The 27,718-nt window shown below is 41.2% G+C and overlaps 1 protein-coding gene across 1 annotated transcript in view; it reads left to right on the top strand.

Annotated features, from left to right (window-relative positions):
* The window catches only part of Lim3 (Lim3 homeobox protein), a 554,170-nt gene that overhangs the window by 521,619 nt on the left and 4,833 nt on the right, over positions 1-27,718 (top strand). The window contains exon 6 of the mRNA XM_068227353.1: positions 26,617-26,835. Within this exon, the coding sequence (XP_068083454.1) occupies positions 26,617-26,835 (219 nt within the window). The remainder of the gene's footprint in view (positions 1-26,616; positions 26,836-27,718) is intronic.

The following is a 27,718-nucleotide window of genomic DNA, read 5'->3' on the forward strand; positions in this document are numbered from 1 at the left end:
GCTTGAAGATATTGAACGAAGGTACATATTAATAAAACAATTATGTAAATAAGTTAATTTGGCTAGGATTTGAATAAAAAAGAAAACTAGTAAAGAAATGATTTAGTATGTCTTTCCGGAACTGCATTTAGACCGGAAGTCATTTTTGAACTTTTTTTTTTTTAAGTTTGATAGAGCTATCTAAGTCTCACAATATAAAACCTGTCCCGGCCCCTTAACTCTTCATCTTTCCACACAGTTGAGGAAATTGCTTAATTTTACGTTGTTTTTGTTTTCTGTAGTAAGTTATGGGGACGCCGGCTTTGTCTGCGAAGAAATGATTTCAATATTAATATTTGACAAACGGCCATAACCCAATCGCTGTGTTTGTCAATTGCATGTTGTACACGATCTTTGCTGTTGGTTCAACATGTGTTTCGCTGTTAAAGTTGGGCAGTAGAATAAAATTATTTAGTCCAAGAGCCAAGACCGAATATTACACTGAACAGTCAGAGTCAACAGAATTATGCATTCCAAGAGCAGATTACCTTTCTAACAGGGAAATCTTAAAATAAACGCTTTACATTATTGCAAATGTCTTTATATGAAATCCCTTTGTATAAAGATAGACCTGCTCCTTCTGTTAATAACAGCTTTCTTAAAGCTGTAACGTTAAACTTAACATCATTAACACTTTTTGAAAGAAAATGAATTGCAATTTGGCTCACCTACTCTCTCTCTGTTGTATGTATTTTTAAAAATTATTTATTAACAGCATGCTCCATTACAGAAAGTAATACTACATGCTTATATGTACACAATAACAGTACGGTACTAATTAATACCCTATATAGAATATTATTTACACATGACTTTTGTCAGTCTTAAACATAACTGCTAACTCGTTGTGAGGTGTCAAAGTTTATTTTGTTTACAAATTTAGAAAAATCCTTTAGATGTTTGTCCACGAGTTCGTACTTCTCCACCGGCCAGTGGCCTGTATGTTCCTAGGAACAGAAAAATTGTGAGACACTGGTCTAGAAGTTACCACTGTTACTGTTCAGTCGGTTCACATTGGATTACGTTGTGGAGGATTTTAATTCTGGTATAGCCGGGCTGAGTGGCTCAGACGGTTGAGGCACTGGCCTTCTGACCCCAACTTGACAGGTTCGATCATGACTTAGTCCGGTGGTATTTGAAGGTGCTCAAATTCGTCAGCCTCGTGTCGGTAGATTTACTGGCACGTAAAATAACTCTTGCATGACTAAATTACGGCACCTCAGCGTCTCTGAAAACAGAAAAAGTAGTTACTTGACGTAAAGCCAATAACATTATTATTATTATTATTATTATTATTATTATTATTATTATTATTATTATTATTATTATTATAAATTCTGGAATGACTCCGTAGTCAGCCTTACAGAGGCAACTGGCGCGTAGACTGGAATCACTTTCCTCCACACACGAAGGGTGGTGGTGGTGATTATTGTTTTAAGAAGTACAGGTCCTACCAAAAGTTCAAGGACACAAACGATTTGGGTAGCTTGAGAGATCTCCTGTCCAGCTAGGGTCAAGGAATGTTTGATTTATGACCTACTTCTATTACGGGGGATTTTTTTTTAATGGGAACATATTCTGTAGGTATCGGTAAAAGAAAGGGAAGGTCCACGAGCGGTGTGAAAATGAAAGGCAGTGTGGCCACCGGAGAGGCCCGTAGGCGACCTGCGAGTCGTAATGAGGTTGAAATGATGACGAAGACGGCACATACGCCCAGTCCCCATGCAAGGGGAATTAACCAATTATGGTTAAAATTCCCGACCCTGCCGAGAATCGAACCCGGGAATCCTGAGACCAAAGGCCAGCACGCTAGCTATTTAGCCATGGAGCTGGACACAAGTAATTGGAACTAATGCCAGACTCAGCAAGATGAAGCACCCTCAGTAATGACAACCCCCTGTGGGTGGGAGATGCAGGCGAAGAATACACCTACGGTATCGCCTGCCTGTCGTAAGAGGTGACTAAAAGGGGCGACCAAGGGATGCTGAATTTTGAACCATGAGATTACCTGTGATTAGTACCATCATGTGAGGAACACCATGGGTTTGTATGTGGATCACTATGGGATTACAGTACCCGTGTACAGTATCTGCCACTATGTCGGAGGCTTCCCTCTGTCCAGGTTCGGTTAGAACACCCCAAGGAGAAAATAAAGAGCCTACACTCGCTGGGGTGTTTCCGCATCTGGTTGTGGACATCATGGGTCTGCGTTTCGAGGAACACCACGTTGCTTGTGATTAGTACCACTCCGTGAGCGACACCGTGGGTCTGCATGGCCTGCACACAGTACCTACTATGTGAGTAACACCACGGGATAGTACAGTACTGGTCCCTGTAATTAGTACCACTAAGTGAGGCACACCGTGGGTTTGAGTTGCCTATGAGTGGCGCCATTATGTGAGAAACACCATAGGTCTGCGATACCTGTGCGTAGTACATTACCTGTGAGTGGTACCACAATGTGAGGAACACCGTGAGTCTACGTTACTCATGATTAGTACCGCTACATGAGAAATACCATGGTTCTACTTTACTAGCGGTGTCCGACTCGTTGGCTGAATGGTCAGCGTACTGGCCTTCGGTTCAGAGGGTCCCGGGTTCGATTCCCGGCCGGGTCGGGGACTTTAACCTTAATTGGTTAATTCCAATGGCCCTGGGGCTGGGTGTTTGTGCTGTCACCAACATTCCTGCAACTCACACACCACACATAACACTATCCTCCACCACAATAACACGCAGTTACCTACAAAATGGCAGATGCCGCCCACCCTCATCGGAGGGTCTGTCTTACAAGGGCTGCACTCGGCTAGAAATAGCCACACGAAATTATTATTATTATTATTATTATTATTATTATTATTATTATTATACTAGCGGTAAGTACCATTATGAGGGTGCGTTGACCTGGATTTAGGACCCCTTTAGACAACAAGCATCATCGATTCAGGACTGTGCTTTGGAAACAGTCCCTTGATCAGTATATATCATTGTTCTAAGTTAGTTTCTGGGAAGATCGGATCCACTGATTTAATTTCATAATATTGTTCATCGTGGTCTTTTTGAATTCTGGTCAGTGGATGAATTTTGGAGTTTTAAATTATCATTTCATTTCGTCTTATTTCGTACCGTTAGAATTTTGAACAAAGATTGAAGAAACAGGAATCTGCAGCTCCAACTACTTGAAATAGATGTCGTGTACTTTCAACTGACGAGCCTAGCATGGTTTTATCGAGCCTACCTCTAATGTCTCGCCTTGTCCGCAGAAGAGTACTATCAAATAACACAATGAAAGATCAATATCAGTCTACAAAAGTCCCGGCACTGTAATTTATTTCATAGATTGAGTTGGAAAATTGTTTGTGTTTCTAAAGACCATTTTTTTCCCTTGCCATACGATATGAGGGAAGTTAGGGAACCACTTCTCACGCCGGTCGTGGCACATGCTGTTGGTAACATGATCGCAGAGGCACACGTCCAGTAAAACCGAGAGGCCACTTGACCTGTCAAGAGGGATTATCAGCAAACATCGGCCACGTCCCCGGCGAGTTCCAGACTGGCTCGCTCAACTTAGATTACTTCCCAACTCGCACAAGTCACACAACTTGACGCTAACATTTCTTTACAACTATCCTCCTTGACCTGTTCCCTTGATAAGTCACGGTACAGAATTCAACGTTCAGAAAATTCTGAAAGGTAGAATAGCCGATTAAAAGAACATCGACCAGTGATCAAAAGGGATAACATTTGCACGACAAAATATATGACGTTAATGTTAGCTCATTGGCCGTACCCAATATAAAATATACGTTAGGTACCAAGAAGATAAACTTCTTAATAAATATATTTCCACCGAGTTCGATAGCTGCAGTCGCTTAAGTGCGGCCAGTATCCAGTAATCGGGAGATCGTGGGTTCGAGCCCCACTGTCGGCAGCCCTGAAGATGGTTTTCCGTGGTTTCCCATTTTCACACCAGGCAAATGCTGGGGCTGTACCTTAATAAAGGCCACGGCCGCTTCCTTCCCATTCCTAGGCCTTTTCTATCCCATCGTCGCCATAAGACATATGTGTCGGTGCGACGTAAAGCAAATAGCAAACAAATTAATATATATATATATATATATATATATTTTTTTTTTTCCAAAAGAAAATTAAATACGTCACCATTGAAGATAATAGATCTCAGGTCGTGGACGATCATTCCGGAATTCAGTTGTAATAGTAGGTCTTACGTCACCTACACTTGAAACCGTGCTTTTGAGGAAGGGCAAATTTTCTATGTTACATACTGAGGAAATAAAAGTAACGAAATTGTTCATAATCTGCACATTGCACAAAAATGCTAACAAGGAAATGCTATGTACGCCACCTCTGTGGTGTAGTGGTTAGTGTGCTTAGCTGCCGGTATTCCCGGCTCTGCCACGAAATTTGAAAAGTGGTACGAGGGCTGGAACGGGGTCCTCTCAGCCTCTGAAGGTAAAGTGAGTAGAGGAGGGTTCGATTCCCACCTGAAGCATCCTCTAAGTGGCCTTACGTGGTTTCCCACTTCTCTTCCATGCAAATAACAGGATGGTACCCAAGTTATGGCCACGGCCGTTTCCTTCCCTCTTCCCTGCCTATCCCTTTCAATCTCCCCATCCCCCACAAAACCCCTCTCCAGCATAGCAGGTGAGGCAGCCTGGGCAAGGTACTGGTCCTCCTTCCCAGATGTATCCCCCTGATCCAAAGTATCACGCTCCAGAACACTACCCTTGAGGCGGTAGAGGTGGAAACCCTCGATGAGCCTGAGGGAAAAACCAACTCTGGAGGGTAAACATATTAAGAAAGAAAGACCTACTGAGAAAATGAAAGTGACGAAAATATTCATGATCTACTGTTTGCACAAAATATACTGGTAAAGAAACACTAGTCACTGGATGAAATTGACTGATCTGCCACAAGGATGACTGGTAGCTTGATTATAACATCTACACAATATTGCCGGTCACCGAAATGAGCTATTTAATGTAGCCTGAGCAATAATAATAATAATAATAATAATAATAATAATAATAATAATAATAATAATAATAATAATAATAATTGGCAGAGACGCACATGTAGAATACACCCGCGATATCCCCTGCCTGTCGTAAGAGGCGACTACAAGGGGCGACCAATGGATGATTGAATTAGAACCATGAAACTACTCTTGATTCGTACGATCATGCGGGGAACACCATGGGTTGCCTGTACTTGCGAGTAGTACCACTAAATTAGGTACGAAGTAGGTTTGTGATTGGTAGCAGTAAAGAGGCTTGCCTTGGTGTTTTCCAGTACCCGTGCGTCGTACCCATGTGAGCAACACCGCGGGTCTGGGCGTAGCCTGTGAGTTGTATCGCTATATGAGCGACACCGTCGGTCTGCGTTGCCTGTGAATGGTGCCCACTATGTGAGGAACACCACGGGAATACCGGCACCCGTGATTAGTACACCTAGGTGAGGAACCTCATCGGTTTGCGTTGGCTATGAGTGGCGCCATTGTGTGAGAAACACCATAGGTCTGCGTTACCTGTACGAAGTACAATACTTGTGAGCAGTACCATCTTGTGTGGAACACCGTGAGTCTTCGCTACTTTTGATTAGTACCCCAACATGACAAATGCCATGGTTCTACTTTTCTCACGACATGTACCATTTTGTGGGGCCTTAGACCTGGATGTTGCACCCCTTTAGACATCAAGCATCATTGTGCTTTATAAGTGGTCCCTTGGTCAGAAATAATATTATTTACGATCTTTTTTAAGTCTGATCCACTGGTTTTTTTGTTGAGTTCATGTCCATCCATTCATTATTCATGACATTTTTTATTTTATTTTGGTCAGTGGATGCACCTTTTGTTATTCCATTTCGTACCATTAGGGGCCGATGACCTCGATGTTAGGCCCCTTTAAACAACAAGCACCATAATAATAATAATAATAATAATAATAATAATAATTGGTGGAGACCTGGTGCAGGTCTGTCAACTGACTCCCATGAGTGACCTGCGCGTCTGAGAGAATACGGCCCTAACTAGGATGAAATCTAATGTTGAAGACGGTGGAAACACCCAGTCTCAGAGTCAGAAAACATAACCAATATAAATTAAAATCCTCGATCCGGCCGGGAATAGAACCTCCATTCTTTGGACCAAAGGCCATCATTCTAACCAATTAGCCAGAGTTCAATACAACAGTAGCTTAACTTATATGTTGTTTTTCGTTCTTCCAGTTGATCTCGTTATCTTGAAGATAGTAAGATACGTTCAAGAACACGTAATTGCCAAACAGGTACAACTTACAAAAGAGCTAATTTATGCCCTTTAATACTAGCAAGTTTCAGTAAATTAAAACTTGAATAAAAATACTTCTGCATGCTTCCAATAAGCACAGAACTAGTCATCCTCGCACCAGATAATCTGAGTTGCCTCTTTGCTGAGGGTCACCTAGATAATGCAAATAGAGTCTTATCAACTTTGGATCAATAATCACTCCTACGTCAACTTCTTGAAACTGACCACAAATTCATTTAAGCAGAGTTTCATAAAATCCCGACATACTTTATTTCCTTATGTTTACACATTCCAATTACCTTTCAGTCGTCATTCCAACACTAGCAGGCTATTAACAGACTATTAATAGTATTTATTGTCCTTACTATTCTTGATCTACTAGCCCATTGAACGCTTAGTATGTTGTGTGGGGCGGCAAACTCGGCAAACTGATCACTTTTCAAAGAGGAACTCATGTCCGGAGATTCATGTTTTAAGCGCTGTGCGGTGTCACAGTTTTGCTACGCCTTAGTCATGGACAAAGGTGTGCATTCCATATTTTGTCAAGAAATCTCCTCCAATCCAGCAAGAGCAAAATATCGTGGATTAAATTACAGAAGGGATGCCTAATGTCAAGTTCCTACCTGTTCACGGAACCTACATCGGCGGTGGAGATATTGACACGTATTGTCAAATACAGTACGCAACTCCTGTTACCTTACGCTGTTCAAAACCATCCTCAACGTGTTGAGTAAGGTTCAATATCTGACTGCAGCATGACTTTCCAGGTCGAAAACCAGCCTGTTGAGGAATGAACTTTCCTTCGAGGATGCCACTAATTCGGTTAAGGATAAGGCGTTCGAAATTCTTGAAACTATGACATAACAATGATACTGGGCGGAAGTTTTTACGATCGTTTGGCTCCTTACCAGCTTAAAAAGTGCAACCACTTGCGCTTTCCTCCAGAGCTTGGGAATATAAACCTTAGATACACACTCATTAACATTGTAAGCAGTCATTGCAGAGTGGTCCAAACTTCTTCACATACACAGTTTGCGTTTCCCAACACAGATGGCCTTCCAGGAGGCGCACAGTTCAATTGGATGGAGAAGATGTACCTCCGGTATAATAATAACAACAATAATAATGTGCGTGATAGATGAATGGCATTATAACTGGCCGCTCACCAAGATGTAGTCGTGCTTATCATCACGATATAAACAGTCATGTAAAACTACAAGAGCATTTATCAAAATAATATGATTAATTCAATAATAATAATAATAATAATAATAATAATAAAGTCCGGACACTTGGTCTTTGGTTTAGAGGACCCTGGCCTAACCGGCTTGCCGGCGGACTTGAGGGAAATAAAATACCTCTCGCGGACCAAACACACTACCCCCTGCGGGTGGGGGACGCACATGTAGAGTACACCCGCGTTATAGTATGTGTTTGTTTATTCACGAAGAACATTCCTACAGCACTTGAATTCGTAGTTTGCTTTACAGTACATAACAACAACCTTCTCCACATTTTCCACGACCTGTCCTTTGTCTGTACACATTATTTTGAAAGCAGAAAAAGAATGCTCGATACAGATGTTAGAGGGGCATGGGAAAATACACTTACATTTTTCACTTCAATTTCACTACGTAAGTCTACCTTTTCCCCATCCATTACGTGATGCACCCTTTTCAACACTAAATAACCTGGATTATTCTGCAGTCGACTAGCCCACTTGCCTCTTATTTTATCCCTTAAAATCCAACCTCTGCTGTTCTGCTCTTCAATTCAGGGATGTGTATTATATGATTGTAAAAAAAACAGATGTTGAATTTTATTTTAAATGTACAATATAAGCACTTTAGGTACTAACATATTAAATAGGCTCTAAGCTCCAAGTAGATATTTTAGGGCACTTTAAAACTCTACGAATGTAAATGATTCATCACGGAACGTCAAGATATTTTTACATATTCATGTTATTTCTTAAGGAACAAAATAGGCGTTTCCCTTAAAATCCCAGGTCTACACATGATATAAAAATAACTTATATCAGGCCGCGACCTATCGCTGCGAAACATTGCCCATTTTATGTCTTTACTCACGACCAAAGAAGAACCTCCGTGCCAAATTTCACTGTGATCGGTTTGTTGGTTCCTAAGAAATTGTGATAAGTGAGTGAATGATAGTTTGCATTAATATGTATAGATAAAACCCTATATAATATAGTATGGAACAGATGTCCATTTTAAATTTAATATACTGTCTATACATCTTCCTGGCGTTGTTCCCACCAAAATGTGGGATCAGCTTTACTGCAACTCACTCGCCACTTAGTTCGATCTACACCATCAGCGGGGCTGACACCGATGGCTCGCTTGTCTTATTGGAAGCAGTCCATCCATCTCTTCCTTGGCCGACCTGGGGGGGGGGTCACCGTCCAACTGGACTGAGCGTAAATTCCGATATTGCAATGCTTTCAGCGTCTGTTCTGACCAAATCATCATATCAGCACAACCTCGCTTCGCTTTTTATAGACCCTATAGTCATAAGTGATATCCAGTGACTTGTATATGAAGATGTGCGGGTAATACAATATTAATAAATATTAGACATGATATTCTCTTGGATTTAGGCTGAGCCAAATAAATAGGCTGGAATACGTTTTCACGTTTCGTGATGACTTTCACTATATTCCTCCTACTTCCGCGCCGCCTCTTCTTCCACCATCTTTGATTAACTTGATGACCTTCTTGTCTATTCCGCAACTCATAGACGCGTGAACATAAAACGAGTTCCTCAGAGCTTACGATGGTGACATAGATTTCTACTCGGAATACAGCAGTGCCTGTTGAATCATTTGCAGACGAACGAGAATACAATTTGATAAATATTCTAACGGTCAAGTAATTTCCAAGTTCACACCCTCATTGTTGGTAGAGTGACGTGTTCTTCTTCTGAGGACGTGGAGTAAGTATTCGCGTAACGTAAAGAATACCTACAATATATTTTGAACCAAAAGGAATATTCCCCACGAACCTGCTACGCAGGCGTAGCGGGGGGAGAGGTGATACTCCCACGTGGCGCGTCCCAGGTGGCGAATAGGGGGGTCCTAATCGGCTTGCCGGCGGACTTGAGGGAAATAAAATACCTCTCGCGGACCAAACACACACCCCCTGTGGGCGGGGAAGGCTGAAGAATAATACACCCACGGTATCCCCTGCCTGTTGTGAGAGGCAACTAAAAGGGGCGACCAAGGAATGATTGTATTAGAACCATGAAACTACTTTTGATTAGTACCATCACGCGCGGAACACCCTCGGTCGCTTTTACCACTCTGTTAGGTACTGAATAGTTTTGTGATTCGTAGCACTCAAGCGGGGTTCAGTGTGGTTTCCCAGTACCCGTGAGTCGTACTTATGTGAGCAACACCACGGGTCTGGGCGTTGCCTGTGAGTTGTACCACTATATGAGCGACACCGTGGGTCTGCGTTGCCAGTGATTAGTACCCACTATGTGAGGGACAGCACGGGAATACCGGCGCCCGTGCTTAGTACACCTAGGTGAGGAACCTCATCGGTTTGCGTTGGCTATGAGTGGCGCCATTGTGTGAGAAACACTATAGGACTGCATTACCTTTACGACGTACAATACTTGTGAGTAGTACCTTAATGTTTGGAACACCGTGAGTTTACGCTACCTTTGATTAGTACCGCAGCTTGAGAAATATCATGGTTCTCCTTTACTACCGGTAAGTGCCATTAGCATCATTGTGCTTTATAAGTGGTCCCTTGGTCACTAATACTATTATTTACAATCTTTTTTGAGTCTGATCCACTGTTTTGTTTGTTTGTTTGTTTTTGTTTTGTTCATGCCCATCCATTCATTCTTCATGACATTTTTTGATTTGGTCAGTGGATGCTTTTCATTTTTTCTTGTTATCTCATTTCGTACCATTAGGGGCCGATGACCTCGATGTTAGGCCCCTCTAAACAACAAGCATCATCATCGTCATCATCATCAGGAATATTCCGACTTATGGGCCCACCTTATAGTAGATATTAGTAAAAGTATTTCGAAGCGTAGGTACTTCTCATTTAGTTTCTATTCAAGAAGTCATATTTAATAATACAGTAGGCATACATTATATCGAATGGTTAAATGACAGTCGAGTTTAATACACAGTCAGGCTTGCTACGTTCTCTCTTCATTCAACAGAGAGAGTACTGTATTGCTATTCTGCTGGTCGTCTCATCCACCACAAGAGCGTCTGCTTGCCTGATATCCCTGCTGGCGTTGCCTAGCAACCAAGGGAATCTTCCTGGGAGTATTGCGTTGTTGCTAGCTCACCTCATCAGCCCACCCGCTACAGTTCGAGGTTTCAATGTTGCGCCTCCTCTTTTTTTACGATATAACGCTACAGAATTTTTTTTTATTTCAGAGAGTATTTTCCTTTTCTTCACTTTATTTCCTCTTTCTCTTTTTTCCTCAAAGATATTCGCGAGGCTTGATAAGGCAGCCTCCCTAGTTTTATGCTAAAGCTACAAGATGGTGGATGGAGCATTGTATTCCTCTTCCACCCACCCCTACTTCTGTGTACATAGCTTGAGTGAACAGAAGGGCTCTCGAGGAAGCGGTTACATGGGAAATCCATTTCATGTGTGATTTGTTTCAGTACAGTACCTCGTGGGAGCCGCGGGCAAACACGAGCGTCACGGCACCAGGCTCATGGCCCTCTGCACAAGAGTAAATTTGTCGTTTAAAACAAGTTTCTGTGTACTCGTATGGGCACTGCTAGGCTGGATCAATGAGTTACGATACAGCGTACTTATCAGAATTAATTCCCAGTCACCACAGCGTTCCGGTAAATATAGACTCTCCCTTCACCGCTCTATAACAGCATGTGGGTTAATTTCAAGGGAAATCTAACATGTTTTAAGAGTTAAATTTATTAATATAAATCCTTCAGGCAAGCAACTCAATGTTGAAAACATCCTAGGGACATGAGCTACGAATTTTAGATAAATAAAATAAAGTATGAGGATTGGATATTCTTTATTTTTTCCTAAAGTTAAAATCATTTTCTTAATCATCGTTATCCGGTCGATTAGATTAGCAGTTTGCCTTTTTCTACCACTACGAGGTCTAACGTGTGTCAATGCAGAGATTAACTTTGGCCCTTATAACTACATTCGGTGTGTTCATTTTTCAAAAAATAAAAAAAACCTGAAGGTACGGAACCAAGAAAGACGGTAGAGAAAAAATTATGTAAACAAATTAATTTGGATAGGATATGAATCAACAAGGAATCGAGTGAAGAAACAGGTGATTTTAGGCTCTTTTTCTGACACTGCATTTAGGCCCGAGGTGATTTTCTATTTTTTTAAAAAGTTTGGTAGAGCTATAGAAGAAACATTTCCGGACCCTTCAACCCTTCAACTTTCGTCACAATTGAGGACATTGCTTAATTTTACGTTTTTCGTTGTAAGGCGACCCCTACTTTATTTGCTAAAAATGTGTTCAGTATTAAAATACGAATGGATGAACGTTTCTATTGACAATTTTACAACATATTTACTTACATAGAATTTAACTGAAACTAATGTACCATTTAGATTAGGCCTATATCGTAACAATACTTCCTAATGTACATCATTTTTGTGGTAAAATAATTAATGTACAGATACATAAAATGTATTTCTTCATCTTTATTTCCGAGATCACTAAAGTCTTCGGGCTCATCGTGGCCAGGGTTTTAAAGATGGAACCTTCCATGATGCCATGTGACTTTCCAGTTGAAAATACCGCCTTAATTTTCACAAGGATCCAATCTGGATGAAAAACCAGGAACTGCTTTTAGTCCCCAGACGATAAAGTGCCAACCCGCTGACCGCTAAGTTGACGGTTTTTATCCCAGTTCAGATTGAAAGTACCTTACTCAAATAAACTAGCCTCATGTCGGTAGATTTAGTGACAAGATAAATAAATCCTGACGGGACAAAATTCCGGCACCTCGGCGTCTTCTGTGGTGGTTGGTAGTGTGTTGTATGTAAAAGATGTTTATTAAGAGGAACGCATACACCTAGCCTCCGACCTAGAGGAATTATCCAGATCAACTGAATTCCCCAGGTCGGTATGGAATCGAACCCGGGGTCCTCTGATGATGATGATGATAATGATGATGATGCCTGTTGTTTAAAGGGGCCTAACATCGAGGTCCACGAACCTGCTACGCAGGCGTAGCAGGGGGAGAGGTGACACTCCCACGTGGCGCGTCTCAGGTGGCGGATAGGGGGGTCCTAACCGGCTTGCCGGCGGACTTGAGGGAAATAAAATACCTCTCGCGGACCAAACACACTACCCCCTGCGGGTGGGGGACGCACATGTAGAATACACTCGCGGTATCCCCTGCCTGTCGTAAGAGGCGACTAAAAGGGGCGACCAAGGGCTGACTGAATTAGAACCATGAAACTAATTTTGAATCGTACCATCACGCGGGGAACACTATAGGTTGCCTGTACTTGCGAGTAGTACCACTAAATTCGGTACGAAATAGGTTTGTGATTAGTAGCAGTAAAAGCCTGGCCTGGTGGATTCCAGTACCCGTGCGTCGTACCCATGTGTGCAACACCGCGGGTCTGGCCGTAGCCTGTGAGTTGTACCACTATATGAGCAGCACCGTGGGTCTGCGTTGCCTGTGATTAGTACCCACTATGTGAGGATCACCACGGGAATACCGGCGCCCGTGTTTAGTACACCTAGGTGGGGAACCTTCTCGGTTTGCGTTGACTCTGAGTTGGGCCATTGTGTGAGACACACCATAGGTCTGCGTTACTTGTACGTATTGCAATACTTGTGAGTAGTACCATCTTTTGTGGAACACCGTGAGTCTTCGCTACTTCTGATTAATACCCCAACATGACACATACCATGGTTCTATTTTACTCGAGACATGTACCATTCTGTGGGGCCTTAGACATGGATTTTGCACCCCCTTTAGACACCAAGCATCTTTGTGCTTTATAAGTGGTTCCTTGGTCGGTAATAATGTTATTTTCGTTCTCTATTGAATCCGATCCACTGGCTTTTGTTTTTGTTTGTTTGTTTTCTGTTTTCTTGGGTTCCTGTCCATCCATTCATTCTTCATGACATTTTTTTTATTTTTATTTTGGTCAGTGGATGCCTTTGTAATTTTTGTTCTTTCATTTCGTACCATTAGGGGCCGATGACCTTTGATGTTAGGCCCCTTAAAACAACAAGCATCATCATCATCATCATCAACATCGAGGTCATCGGCCCCTAGTGGTACGAAATGAAATAACAACAAAAAGTTCAAAATCATCCACTGACCAAAATAAAAAAGTTATGATGAATGGATGGACATGAACCCAAAAAAACAAAAAAACAAGAAACAAGCAAACAAAAAAACAGTCGATTCGACTCAGGAAAAGATCATAAAAAATAGTAATAATAGTAAATAATAGTGCCATTATGCGGGATCGTTGACATAGATATTGACCCATTTAGACAAGCATCAACGATTCAGGATTGGGCTTTGGAAGCAGTCCCTCGGTCAGTAATATTGTTTCTGGGAATGTGAGGCATTGCGCGTCTTATCCACTGATTGTTTTAAATTCATATTCATCAATTCATTCCTCATCATCACGTTTTGAATTCTGGTCAGTGGATGCATTTTGTTCTTTTAAATTGTAATCGCATTTCGTCTCATTTCGTACCATAGGGGCCGATGACCTAGATGTTAGGCCCCTCTAAACAACAAGCATCATCATCAAAGTGCCCCGTGGGCAGTGACACACTTCTGCTCACATTAGTCTTTCGCCTCTTCGGCCGAAGCGAACCTCCACTCCTTGAGCAGGGTTCCCTAAGGCGCGGTGCACTTACGTGCTTCTCAGGCGGACACTGTGAGGTAAATTATATATGCGATTATATAACGTTATAAGGAATAATAATAATAATAATAATAATAATAATAATAATAATAATAATAATAATAATAATAATAATAATAATAATAATAATAATGAAATGTAATTACGTATGGCTTTTAGTGCCGGGAGTGTCCGAGGACAAGTTCGGCTCGCCAGGTGCAGGTCTTTTGACTTTACTCCCGTAGGCGACCCGCGCGTCGTGATGAGGATGAAATGATGATGAAGACGACACATACACCCATCCCCCGTGCCAGCGAAATTAACCAATGATGGTTAATATTCCCGACCCTGTCGGGAATCGAACCCGGGACCCCTCTGACCAAAGGCCAGCACGCTAACCATTTATCCATGGAGCCGGACATAATAATAATAATAATAATAATAATAATAATAATAATAATAATAATAATAATAATAATAATAAGCGAAATGAAAGTAGTGTTTAATCTATGTAGGGCCGGTTTCATCAACGTGGGTTAAACCTTAACCCCGAGTTACACAGTTTTAACTCTGAGTTTGACTATTCATTCCGTTTCATCAAGGAGGGTTATTTTTAACTCTAGGTTAAGACCGGAGTTAAGTTAACCCCTCCTCTCACCTGGCTTAAACTGTTTATTCGAGGTTAAAAGCAATATGGCCACAGTAAATCATGCATTTGATGCAAAGTTGCTTTATTTAGATTTGTTAAACGGTGTTCCTAACAGAAATAGGCCTATAATAAGAAGGAAAGACTTTGAAAATCTATCTGAGGAATAATTTCTGAAGAGATAGACTTCAAAAACCGTCGTCAGAAAATTCGTCGATGAAGTTCGCGAGAGGTTAGAATACACAGCTGATCGAAACAAACTTGGGCTTGCGAACTAAAAGAAACTACATTGAACATAATAGTAGCAATAGCGGTATTACACAATATTGCTGTGGAGACCCGAGATTAACTTCCTCCACAGGACTTGACTCTGCGTCAGTATCTCACAGGAAGGAAAAGGAACAGGAATGTTGGAATTGAGAATGACATTCTTCACATTGATAACGACAGCACTGCAGTGGCATATAGGAATGCAACTGCACACCACCACTTCAATAGTACAACACTTATGAACATTATACTGTGTATTACGTAGTGGTTATACAGAAATGCACTTTTAAATTAAACTGTATATTTACTTCCGTGTGTATTATTGCTGTGAAGGTGTCCCAACTTTCAAAACAACTCTTGGCACAGAGAAGCTAAAATTTTTATAGAACTGTTTTAGTTATTTCGTAGATCGCACTGTAACGTGGGCAATATTATTAAATTCCCCTGTTATTCTTTTCCATGTATCCTGCTTTTCTTTTAATTGTATACCGTCAATCTTCTTGCATTCTGTAATACTTCGGTACTCGGTGGCTAATTCAATAAGTAATGATTTTTCTAAAGCAGAAAAATTCGTGCCACTATTTTTCTTCTGCACTTCTTCCATTTTTCGTTCAAGATCACGAAAGAATAATATCTACCATGGACCTGAGGAAGAAAACGAAATACAGCGCAAGAAATAAACAAAAGAACCACGCAAGAAGTGTGTTCATGATCTCTGAATTTTAGTCACTGCCTCCTTGATTATTAGGACAGCTGTTTCCTGCGAGGGTTAACGCGGTGTTAGTTAACCCTTTGCCGAAATAGCTTGGTGAAACGCGTGACTTGTAAGAATGAGTTAAAATATTAACCCTAAGTTAACAAACCCAGAGTTAGAGAATATTTAACCCACGTTGATGAAACCGGGCCGTAGTGTAAGGTTTGGTTCTATGACGCCTGTGTTCTAGCACACAGTAAGTAATACTGGTAACATGAATTTTAATGCAAGATGATTGCAATTTAAGAGTTGACACAGATTTTGAGAAGGTAATCAAGGATGTGTGAATATGCAGCGATTTGTAAGTTAGAGTGAATTTTGTTTTAAAATTTGGCGTTTGATATTTCTTAACTCTGAGTTGAGAGTTGTAAGCAGCGGAATTAATTCTGCAAAGTATCTTTGGATTACAGCTTTCTCACTTATTTCAGTGTTTCGTTAGGGGAGTTATTTGGTAGTTCTGGGTTTGTAATTGCTGGGTGATTGTACTGATGCTAGGATATAAAGGATATCTGGTTTGAGGCTGACCCTTGACTTACGGAATAAGGAAGTCATCAGCTGGAGTAAAGTCTGGAAAATGTGAGGATGAAGAAGGGCAATTAGATTACGGGCATTCCAAAGATGGAAAATCAAATTTCACCCTTTTCAAAAATGAAGCCTTTTGCATCATACTGCAACAGTTTATTACATGTTTATATCATCCAATATAAACTTGAAAGTGACAAAATTGTAATTTTCTTGTTACTGGTTTTTCTAAAATCTGCAATGGGAAGTGTGTGTTACGTTTCGTACAAGAAGACGTTGTATTTCCCCATGTAGTGTAAATTGATACTCATAGAGTATTATTCTGTTTTAATAAATTGTCACTGAAATACACCTTCACGAAAATTTGTTATTTTGAATTTAATTTGAAGCATCATGAACAATGAAGCTGAACTTCGTATATTTCCCTTTTGTGCAAATAAAAACGTATTAATCTTGAAACGTATTAATCTTTGGAAATTTTAACTTCACCAGCTCTACAGTTTATCATACACATTATACAGTAGGCTTAATGCCCTGTTCTCGTTTAACACCAACTTCACACCGCGATTTCAATTTCTTCTTCACCTTTTCCCCACACCCTAGTGGCGAACCTATGACACGCGAACACGATTTCGGTGGCACACCACGTGCACATATTAACGTTTTTATATACGTTTTGTACTATAGACTATACATAACTCGTGCGATAGTGTTTCATGTTTAAGAAATTAATGCCGAAAATCTAAATTCTAGCGCCATTCGGATGTGCATTATGGCAACGCTACAACACTCATAGGTCCGAAGTCAAGTTAGATAAATATCAGATGCGGCCGACGAGCCATTCGCTCACCCTCATCAGTCAATTAGTGAAGTTTATTGTTTTGAATTTTGTAAGACGAATAGTTGTGAAGAGATTATCCCAATTTCGAGATTTGGGGAAACTATCTCACTTTATTTCAAAACCTCAATGAGTGATATTAAGATAATTTTTTGAGTTAGATATTGACAGTTTAGAAATGGAGTTGACTGAATTTCAAGAAAGCAGTAGATGGCTGAACAAATTCGTACAACTTGGTGAAGCATTGGTGAAAATCGAGTGTGCTGTTGGTGGTAAATAGTCTCTCCAGGAGCCGGAGAACTTAACACTTGAACAGTGAAAAGCCTTCCCCAAATGTTTTCGGCCATAAAGAAACTTGCTATAACGCTAGTTTCTTCGTTTGGGTCATCATACGCCTGCGAGCAGCTATTTTCCACAATGAACGTTAGAAACCGTCTTGGATCAGAACTAAGGGCTTCTCGTGTGTTATTGAAGACAAGAAGTTACGAATCTAATATAAGTAACATGGCTACTAAGTATTTTTCGGTATTGGCAAAATACGACCACGAAACATGCAATCAAAAGTTTTGTTTTACAATGTATATGTAATAATATGTTGTGAAACATAATTTGGAATCAGGGACGGAAGGCGTGGTGAGGGAGGGGGGTAGCCGTTACAAACGAAAATAACAAGTGGCACAGCAGATAGTTCAGAATAATAAACCAGACTTAAAATGGCACACTAGTTGGAAAGGGTTCGCCATCCCTGCCCTAGTTGGATCGCGGGTACGAACTGTGGATTTAGGCCTGCTTTACGGCCGGATGTCTTTCCTGACGCCAACCCTATTTCAGTAAACTCGCTTAATTCGACCAAAGACCATCCGTCGTTAACAGGGTAATATATGTCTCGATAGTAAACAACTACACGTATTTGTATCATCCCTATCTCCTCATAAATATGGCCATGATTCGAGTTCCGACGATAATAATAATATTGGATTTACGTCCTACTAACCACATTTTCACGATTTTTGGAGACACCGAGGTGCCGGAATTTAATCCCGACGTTCCAGAAAATCTACCGACGCGAGGCTGACATATTTGAGCACCTTCAAATACCACCGGACTGAGCCAGGATCTTAACCTGCCAAGTAGGGGCCAGGAGGCCAGCGCCTCAGCCGTCTGTGCTACTCAGCCCGGCGATCTTTAAATCGGAAGCCACTGTCGATCCCAGTAATTCAAGATGTTACCACGTAAAACTGTAAGGTAGTTTAAATTTTCCATAATCAAGCTTCAGGACCCTTTTCCATTTTGGATCGTTAAATAAGTCGTTTCCATCTAAGAGACATGTACGCCATTTCATCTCCTAACAAAACATCTCATAACCTTGCATTACCTTCTGACAGCCACACCCAAGGAAGCCTTCCACCCTCCTCCCATAACGCTCCGGGCGCGACCACCTAGCCGGAGCTGCTACATCACCCCAGGGGCAATGTCTGTGGCTGAAGCTTCTACTTGCCGGCAGGCAACGACTCGCCCGGGGCGAGTGAAGCGTGTAATGACCTCCGCGGGGCAAATACTGCGGCACTTTAAAAATATAAACAAAAGATTGAGCCGACGATGAAACGTAGAGAGCACCCTCGGGGCAGTGATTGCCTGCCAACTTTCGTAAAACATTAATGTTCTGAAGGTAGTTTAGACCACGACCCCAGCCAGGACCAAGTTCTGAAAACTCTTGCGAAGTACTCTCATTATTTCTCAATATCATATCTACTTTACTGTTTGAGTTAAATTGTAGAGTAATATGCTTCTGATGGAGAGAACACATTCACAACATTCCTGTTATCTGTGGATGAAGTTATTTTTATAATTTAATAATAATGCAGGTTTTCGTTGATGATAGGATGGGGAATGACGAGGACCCAGAAGAGAGCGGTCTTCGCTTTAATTAAGGCACAGTTCCAGGGTTTGCCTAGTGTGAATATAGCAAACCATGGAAACTATATTTAAGGCTCCCGACGTCGAACATCTAACCCACGATCTCCTGAATGTTATCTTGCAGTTTACCCCCTGCGGGTGGGGGACGCACATGTAGAATACATCCGCGGTATCCCCTGCCTGTCGTAAGAGGCGACTCAAAGGGGCGACCAAGGGCTGATTGAATTAGAACCATGAAACTAATTTTGAATCGTACCATCACGCGGGGAACACCATAGGTTGCATGTACTTGCGCGTAGTACCACGAAATTAGGTACGAAATAGGTTTGTGATTAGTAGCAGTAAAAGCCTGGCCTTGTGGATTCTAGTACCCGTGCGTCGTACCCATGTGTGCAACACCGCGGGTCTAGGCGTAGCCTGTGAGTTGTACCACTTTATGAGCAGCACCGTGGGTCTGCGTTGCCTGTGATTAGTACCCACTATGTGAGGAACACCACGGGAATACCGGCGCCCGTGTTTAGTACACCTAGGTGGGGAACCTTCTCGGTTTGCGTTGGCTATGAGTTGCGCCATTGGTCAGTGTGGGTGAGACACACCATAGGTCTGCGTTACTTGTACGTATTGCAATACTTGTGAGTAGTACCATCTTTTGTGGAACACCGTGAGTCTTCGCTACTTCTGATTAATACCCCAACATGACACATACCATGGTTCTATTTTACTCGCGACATGTACCATTCTGTGGGGGCTTAGACGTGGATTTTGCACCCCATTTAGACTCCAAGCATCATTGTGCTGTATAAGTGGTTCCTTGGTCGGTAATAATATTATTTTCGATCTGTTTTGAGTCTGATCCACTGTTTTTTGTTTGTTTGTTTGTTGTTTTTGTTTTTTGTTTTTTGTTGGGTTCATGTCCATTCATTCATTCTTCATGACATATTTTATTTTTATTTTGGTCAGTGGATGCCTTTGAAATTTTTGTTACTTCATTTCGTACCATTAGGGGCCGATGACCTTCGATGTTAGGCCCCTTAAAACAACAAGCATCATCATCATCATCATTATCTTGCAGTTATATGGCGCATACCGTGTAGTCAACTCACTCGGTCAGTTAGGTATCCTCAACACGGGAAGATTAAAAATGATCTTCTTTCTTTGTAGAACCGGGCGAGTTGGCCGTGCGCGTAGAGGCGCGCGGCTGTGAGCTTGCATCCGGGAGATAGTAGGTTCGAATCCCACTATCGGCAGCCCTGAAGATGGTTTTCCGTGGTTTCCCATTTTCACACCAGGCAAATGCTGGGGCTGTACCTTAATTAAGGCCACGGCCGCTTCCTTCCAACTCCTAGGCCTTTCCTATCCCATCGTCGCCATAAGACCTATCTGTGTCGGTGCGACGTAAAACCCCTAGCAAAAAAAAAAAAAATTCTTTGTAGAACTGCATTGCTCGTCCGGCTCCTCAGTTAAATTCTCAGCATATTGGCCTTCGGTTCAGAGGACCCCGGGATCGATTTCGGCCGGGATAGTGATTTTACCTCTGTAGGACCATGGTTAATTTGACTGTCTCGAGAACTGTCAACCACAGAAACACGCAAAAGGGAATATATACCTCCACATAGGGCGGGTGTCAGGAAGGACATTCGGTTGTTAAGGCGACATTCCGGAGATATTTTGGTCATTTTGTTGAAATCCTTTTATGACTAAAATTGAAAGGACTGAGTTTCTTTTTTCTTGTCACGAAGTTATTTCGCTGAATTCAAACAATTTATCACTGTAATAATGCTTTGTTTGCCGATTGTAATTTTACATTTAAATTCCATTTTTTTCCCATAATATTCTGCAAAATGTAACAAAATTTGTATGGTATATGTATCATAGCTATATTAAGAAACATGCGTATGGAATTTTTGATTGCAAAATTTTTCAAGTAGGAGGGATTTTTAAGTCCAAAATTTTAGAACGAAAAAATTACACAAATTTTAGTACGATATATTTCCTTATATAAATTATGTAAATGAAAAACCGATACGTAGTGCTTTTAAAAGAAATATTTTCTACCTAATTACGAATTTACATTAACATATTAATTAAATTTCATGAAAAAAGCGGAATAAACCATTTCAAAAAGAATATTTTGGAGAAACTAATAATTGTATATGAAAGGAATGTTCGTGATATCTCTACTTTTATGTAGGCGACATTCCTACAAAGTTTCGTGAAAATCCATGTATTAAGTAAAAAATAATTTTATCTCCGGTGTGTAGCCTTAAGAAGGAAGCGATACTTTCCATTGTCGATTCAGTTAAACGTAACTTAAATGCTTTCCAGCCTGTCGAATACACAAGTTCTATATCAATATTACACTACCACATACCTGAAATATATATATTAACTGTGATTTGATAGAATTTAATGAAGTTCTGTTAAGAACGAAATATGTCGTTCTTTGTTTAATAGTGTGTATTTTTATTATTGTGTGTTTTTACAAGTATATAAAATCCACATCAAGTAGGTAATCCTACAAATCGAGAAAAATACAAAAAGGTGACATTGTTCCTTTTCGTGAAGAAGTGACAAAATCTGCTGTGTTTCAGGAAAAATGTTAGTCACATCGTTCATAGCGGTAACCCCTAACATGAAAGAAGAGTCGATATAAGCACCGCTCTAGTGCCAAGAACGACTTTGTGTGTCCTGAAATAGGTATTTGACCAATCAGATGTCTTTTGTGCATGGAGCGGGAATAATGGCTTTCTCTTTCACTCGTCTACTGCATGTGTCTAAAGTCTATAATGATCAACAATATTCAGTGCCTAGGCGACTGTTATGAATGGGAAAAATCGAGCATAAAGAACGTTCGATAAATTATAATAGTAATTAACCGGGCGAGTTGGCCGTGCGGTTGGGAGCACGCAGATGTAAGCTGATGATGATGATGCTTGTTGTTTAAAGGGGCCTAACATCTAGGACATTGGCCCCCAATAGTACAAAATGCGACGATGTGTAATGACAAATTAAAAGTCCAAAATCTTCCACTGGCAAGAATTCAAAACGTGAGGGCAAAGAATGAATGGATGGATGGATATGAATTTAAAACAATCGGTGGATCCGACCCGCAATGCCTCACATTCACAGAAATTTACGTAAAACAATAGTATTACTGACCAAGGGACTGCATCTAAAGCACAATACTGAATCGATGATGCTAGTTGTCTAAAGGGGTCCAAAATCCAAGTCATCGGCCCCTCATAATTGTACTTATCGCTAGGAAAGTAGAACCATGGTATTTGTCATGTTGCCGTACTAACCAAAAGTAGCGTAAACTCGCGGTATTCCACACATTATGGTACAGCTCACATGTAATGAAATTCGCACATGTAAGACAGACCTATGGTGTTTCGCTCATTGCGGCGCCATTTACAGGCAACGCAAACCTATGGTGTTAATCACATAAGTGTACTAACCACAGGGACTCGTACTATCCCGTGGTGTTCATCATACATTGGCTACTAATCATAGGAAACCCAGAACCATGGTGTCGCACAAATAGTGGTACTAATCGCATGTACTGTAAAAGCCGACAGAGCACTTTATTGCCACTAATCACAAACCTGTTTGGTACCTAACATTGTGGTACTACGCGCAAGTAAAAGCGACCCATGGTGTTCCCCGCGTGGTGGTACTAATTACAAGTAGTCTGACGGTTCTAATTCGATCATCCCTTGGTCGCCCCTTTCAGACGCCTCTTGCGACAGGCAGGGGATACCGTGGGTGTATTCTTTGTCTGCGTCCCCCACCCACAGGGGGTGCAGCTGTAAGCTTGCATCCGGGAGATAGTGGGTTCGAATCCCACTGTCATCAGCCCTGAAGATGGTTTTCAGTGGTTTGCCATTTTCACACCAGGCAAATGCTGAGGCTGTACCTTAAGGCCATGGTCGCTTCCTTCCCTCTCCTAGGCATTTCCTATCCCTTCGTTGCCATAAGACCTATCTGGGTCGGTGCAACGTAAAGCCAATTGTAAAAAAAAAGAAATATGCAATGTCGTACACAGTTCAGTTAGAAGCAGTCTTAGGCCTATACCAAGTATTGTATTTGCAACGTTCATAAAGCTGATAATTCTATATGAAGTAAACTAGCTCTATGTTTACTTATTTTAGTTTTCTACAAATGACTATTATTTTTCTACCGCTGTTCCCACACCTGTGGAGTCGCGGGTGCGAACTGTATTGCACATGTTCACTTGGCCATGTTTTACGGCCGGATGCCCTTCCTGGTGCCAACACTTTGTGGAGGGATGTTATCACTATTACGTATTTCTGTGGTGATCAGTAGTATGGCGTGTTGTCTGAATATGCTGGGTCAAGCACAAACACCCAGTCCCCGAGCAAGAATTAATCACCGATTCGACCGGCAATCGAACCGAGGACCCTCCGAACCAAAGGCCTCAGCGCTGACCATTTAGCCAAGGAGTCGAATATTTTAGTTTTTTTTAAGTTTTATACAACAACAATATTAAAAAGAAAACTGTTGACAAAACTGTCTGTCTCGCAGTTCATGTCAATGATCAAATATTAACATAGGCCCTACATTATATGACAGCATTTACTTCCTCCTTTTCATTTTGATACTTTTAAATATGTGCTCTGCTTTCTTTCTGAACAATATCTAAGAGACCCAACCTACTACCAATGTGCACTTCCGCTTCACATATTTTCGGAGGTAGGTCTAAATATGAAACCAGTACCTGTGAAATGTTTAGATAAACCCAGCCATCAATGTTCGTGCAGGGCATTACAGAGAGAAATATTATTCCAAGCCAAGTTCTCAAAATTATTTCATTACAGTTCTCTAACAGCAAACATATTAAATACTACTATTATTCTCTTTCTGCCATTTTTGTCACACCTTGATGAGGCTTCGGGTGCGTACTGTCTCGCACATGTAGTCTAAATATGGTCCAGTTGTACGGCCGGTTGCCTTTCTTGACGCTAAAACATTGTGGAGGGATGTATTCACTACTTCTTTTCTCTGTGGTGTTTGGTAGTGTATTGAGACAATCACAAACACTCGGTCCCTGAGTCAGAAGAATTAACCAGACGCATTCAAAATCCCCGACCCGATGGGAATCGAATATGGAGCCCTCTGAACCGAAGGCCGCCAAGGAGCTATACTTATTTCCGTTGTTATTGAAAAGTGCCCAGTTTTGCGAAAATTCACGAAACATTTACTGCTATCAATCAACCATATTTATGATAAAAACCAGTTCATACTTCTTGATACAACTTTGTAACATTTTCGTGTTTATGGCTAATAAAATAATCAGCTGTCCATGCCTAAAGGATTGGAATGATGAATACACTCTGAGAGCATTTACGCATCGACTTTCGAATATTCCGTTGCTGGAAAGGGGCAAATTTTGTGGTAACCAATCTGATGCAGCTAGCAAGCATCGATCCCATACCCAAATCAATAGCTCTGCCGCTAGTTGACACGCGTAAGTAGAACTAGAATGTTATAAAATCAAGAGCAGAGATAAATTAGCTTTAAAACTGATCCTCTCTGCACAGTGATCCATTAATACACATAAAAGTGACATAGGAGTAAAAACTGGACAATATACAGCAGCTGTAATTACAGTCCACCATTGTATGAGCTGGATGGCCAAAATCGATAAAGTGTGACCAGTTATACGGATATCGTAACAACTACGGAATACAATGAAACATTTATAAAAACAGAAAACTATAAATACCAAACCTAGAAAGTTTATAAAAAATACAGTTTGAAAATAATTCAGAAAGAAAGCGAGAGATAACAAGAAGAAACAAAATAATGACCAGGAAAGGTTATAAGTAACTCAGAAGGTTTTGATAAAATATAGTTTCAAAATAATTCAGAGAGGAAGCGAGAAAAATATTTAAAATGTAAGTAAAAAAGGATGGAAGAAAATGATAGACAGCGCAGTTGGTCTGCTTGTTCCATTAACAAAGAGATACGGTCGCAGCCGAAAAGTTGCAGGCGTTGGATATGCAACCTGCATATAAGTAGTGGCATGTAAGTTGCCTACTTGATGTACCTCACGGCGCGGAAGCCCCGACAATGATTTCAATTGACCGTTTATTTTCCTTGCTATTTAAGCCCAACCTTTCTTATATCAGATTAGTTCTAAAGTAACGTGTAACGTTTTTATTGGTTCATATATCGATGGTATACGTCATGTTTTGCAATGGAAGTCATAGTTGGTTAATAGGTACAGTAGAAGTCACAACATCCGTGGCGCCCAAGAGTAAACCAAGACTTGAATAGGGCGAACATTATAAGGTCTGGGACAGAGTGAGTTTTAGGACGAAAGTTTCAGAGGGAAAAAACTCTCCCCACCTCCCCACGAGAAAGGCTTATAAATTCTGCAGAAGTGCGGCTAAGAAGAAGTCCGATGCCTTCAGCATTCCGTCTGCAATCCTCTGTGACTTAACTACTTCCTAACGCAATCCTCTATTTGCAACTAGCTCTTTGCCATACTTTAGTTCTCGCCTCTTAAAAATTCAAAAACTGAGCCTAACGACGTCACTTGATCTTCCTCTGCTCCTCCTACCCTGTATGTCCGACTCCATTATTCTCCTAAGTAACCTATGATCCTCCATTTGCCGGAAGCCGGTTTGTACGCACAGCACCGGGCGAGTTAGCCGTGGGGTTAGGGGCGCGCGGCTGTGAGCTTGCATCCGGAAGATAGTGGGTTCGAATCCCACTGTCGGCAGCCCTGAAGATGGTTCTCCGTGGCTTCCCATGTTCACACAAGGAAAATGCTGGGGCTCTACTTTAATTAAGGCTACGACCGCTTCCTTCCAACTCCAAGGCCTTCCCTATCCCATCGTCGCCATCTGTGTCGGTGCGACGTAAAGTGACTAGCAAGAAAAAAAAACTTACACACTCTTCAGTGATGACCATCTGCTCCTAAAAGCAATTCCACAAACTTGAACAGAAAAAATTAACTTACAGACATCTGAAATAATTATTCTGAGATAAATTAAGTACATTATGAAAAATTACATACTGTTTCCCATTCGCATTCTTCTTCCAGAATGCCAAAACTTTATTAAACATTTAATTTATTCATTCAAGGGGCACCTGAGCCTAAGCTCGTAATGGTGCAGTAAATACATTCAATTACACAGCAGATGTAAGCTAAATTATACACAAACGGTATCCGACATGAGGTAGTTAACTAGCTTACGCTTGAAGGTAAGCATTAGTAATTTAACGAACACATTGATGTGAGAAAGGCAGATTTCCTCGTTTGAAACCCCTCATATATCATCCACAAAATGGATCGATTACCAAGTCTGCTAATTGATAGAATTACACAAGATGATACTGATATGAATGTGGGGAAAATATGTATTTGATTTTCTGTTGATCATTGGTGTTATAAAAGTGAATGTTTGAATGTTTCAGATCTGAACAGCAACGACAGTTACGGCACGGTGGTAAACATGGGTCTGGATCCCGAGGGCTCGTCACCGCATAGTGGAGGCAGTCGTCCATCTCACTTCCTGCACGGGCCCGGCACACCGCCCTACCTGTCATCCAGCCACTCGCCCACACCGCCACACCCGGCGTTAGGGCCCGCCTTCCCCTACGGCGGCGAGGGCCTGGCCGTCTACACTACTCTCGGTAAGTATTTCTATACACAAATAATACTTTCTAGAGGCAACTAAGCGGTCATTGTGTCCATGGACGAAAATGTCATTGCCACGGGAATACCGGCACCCACTATCCGGGTAGTACACCATAGGTCTGTGTTACTTGTGAAAAGTGCCATTGCGTGTGACATACCATGAATCTACATAACCTGTGATTAGTACCACCACGCGAGAAACACTATGAGTCCACGTTACCTGTGATAAGTACCACCATAGGAGGAACACCGTAGTTCTGCTCCACCAGTGATTAGTACCATTACGAAGGGGCGGTGATCTGGATTTTGGACCCCTTTAGATGAGTATCATCATCAGTAATTAAAGTATTGTGAACAGGATCCACTGATTGTTTTTGTTTCACGATCATATGTTTATCATCATTCTTTTTAGATTCTGGTCAGTGGATACATTTTGAAATTTTAATTTTCGTTTCGTTCACCTCTAGCCATTATCTTTTAGGCCCCTTCAAACAACAAACATCATCATCATCATCATCATCATCATCATCTCATTGTGTATCCTGAGAATCGCCAAGTGAATTCCCATTGTTTCCCGTGGTTTCGAGAATAGGCATCCCCCACGAATTTATACGCTGAATTTCCTATTTCCTAGTGCTTTAGTGACTAATGTACTAATATATTATTTACGTTTATCGTTAGCAAATTTTCGAGTTATTCTTGAATGAATGTAGGAAAAAGAAAGCATCTAAAGTTGCCAGCCGCTCTTGTTTGAAGAACGCCATTAACCGTAAATCCGACATGGTGAAATATCGTGAAAATTTACATCGGCTTGTTGTAAGATCTGGGGACTGGTTCTCTTCATCATACTTTTTTCCGAAGCCTTCAGCAACACTCCAT

The sequence above is a fragment of the Anabrus simplex genome, chromosome 4 (assembly GCF_040414725.1).
Source record: "Anabrus simplex isolate iqAnaSimp1 chromosome 4, ASM4041472v1, whole genome shotgun sequence".
NCBI lineage: Eukaryota > Metazoa > Arthropoda > Insecta > Orthoptera > Tettigoniidae > Anabrus > Anabrus simplex.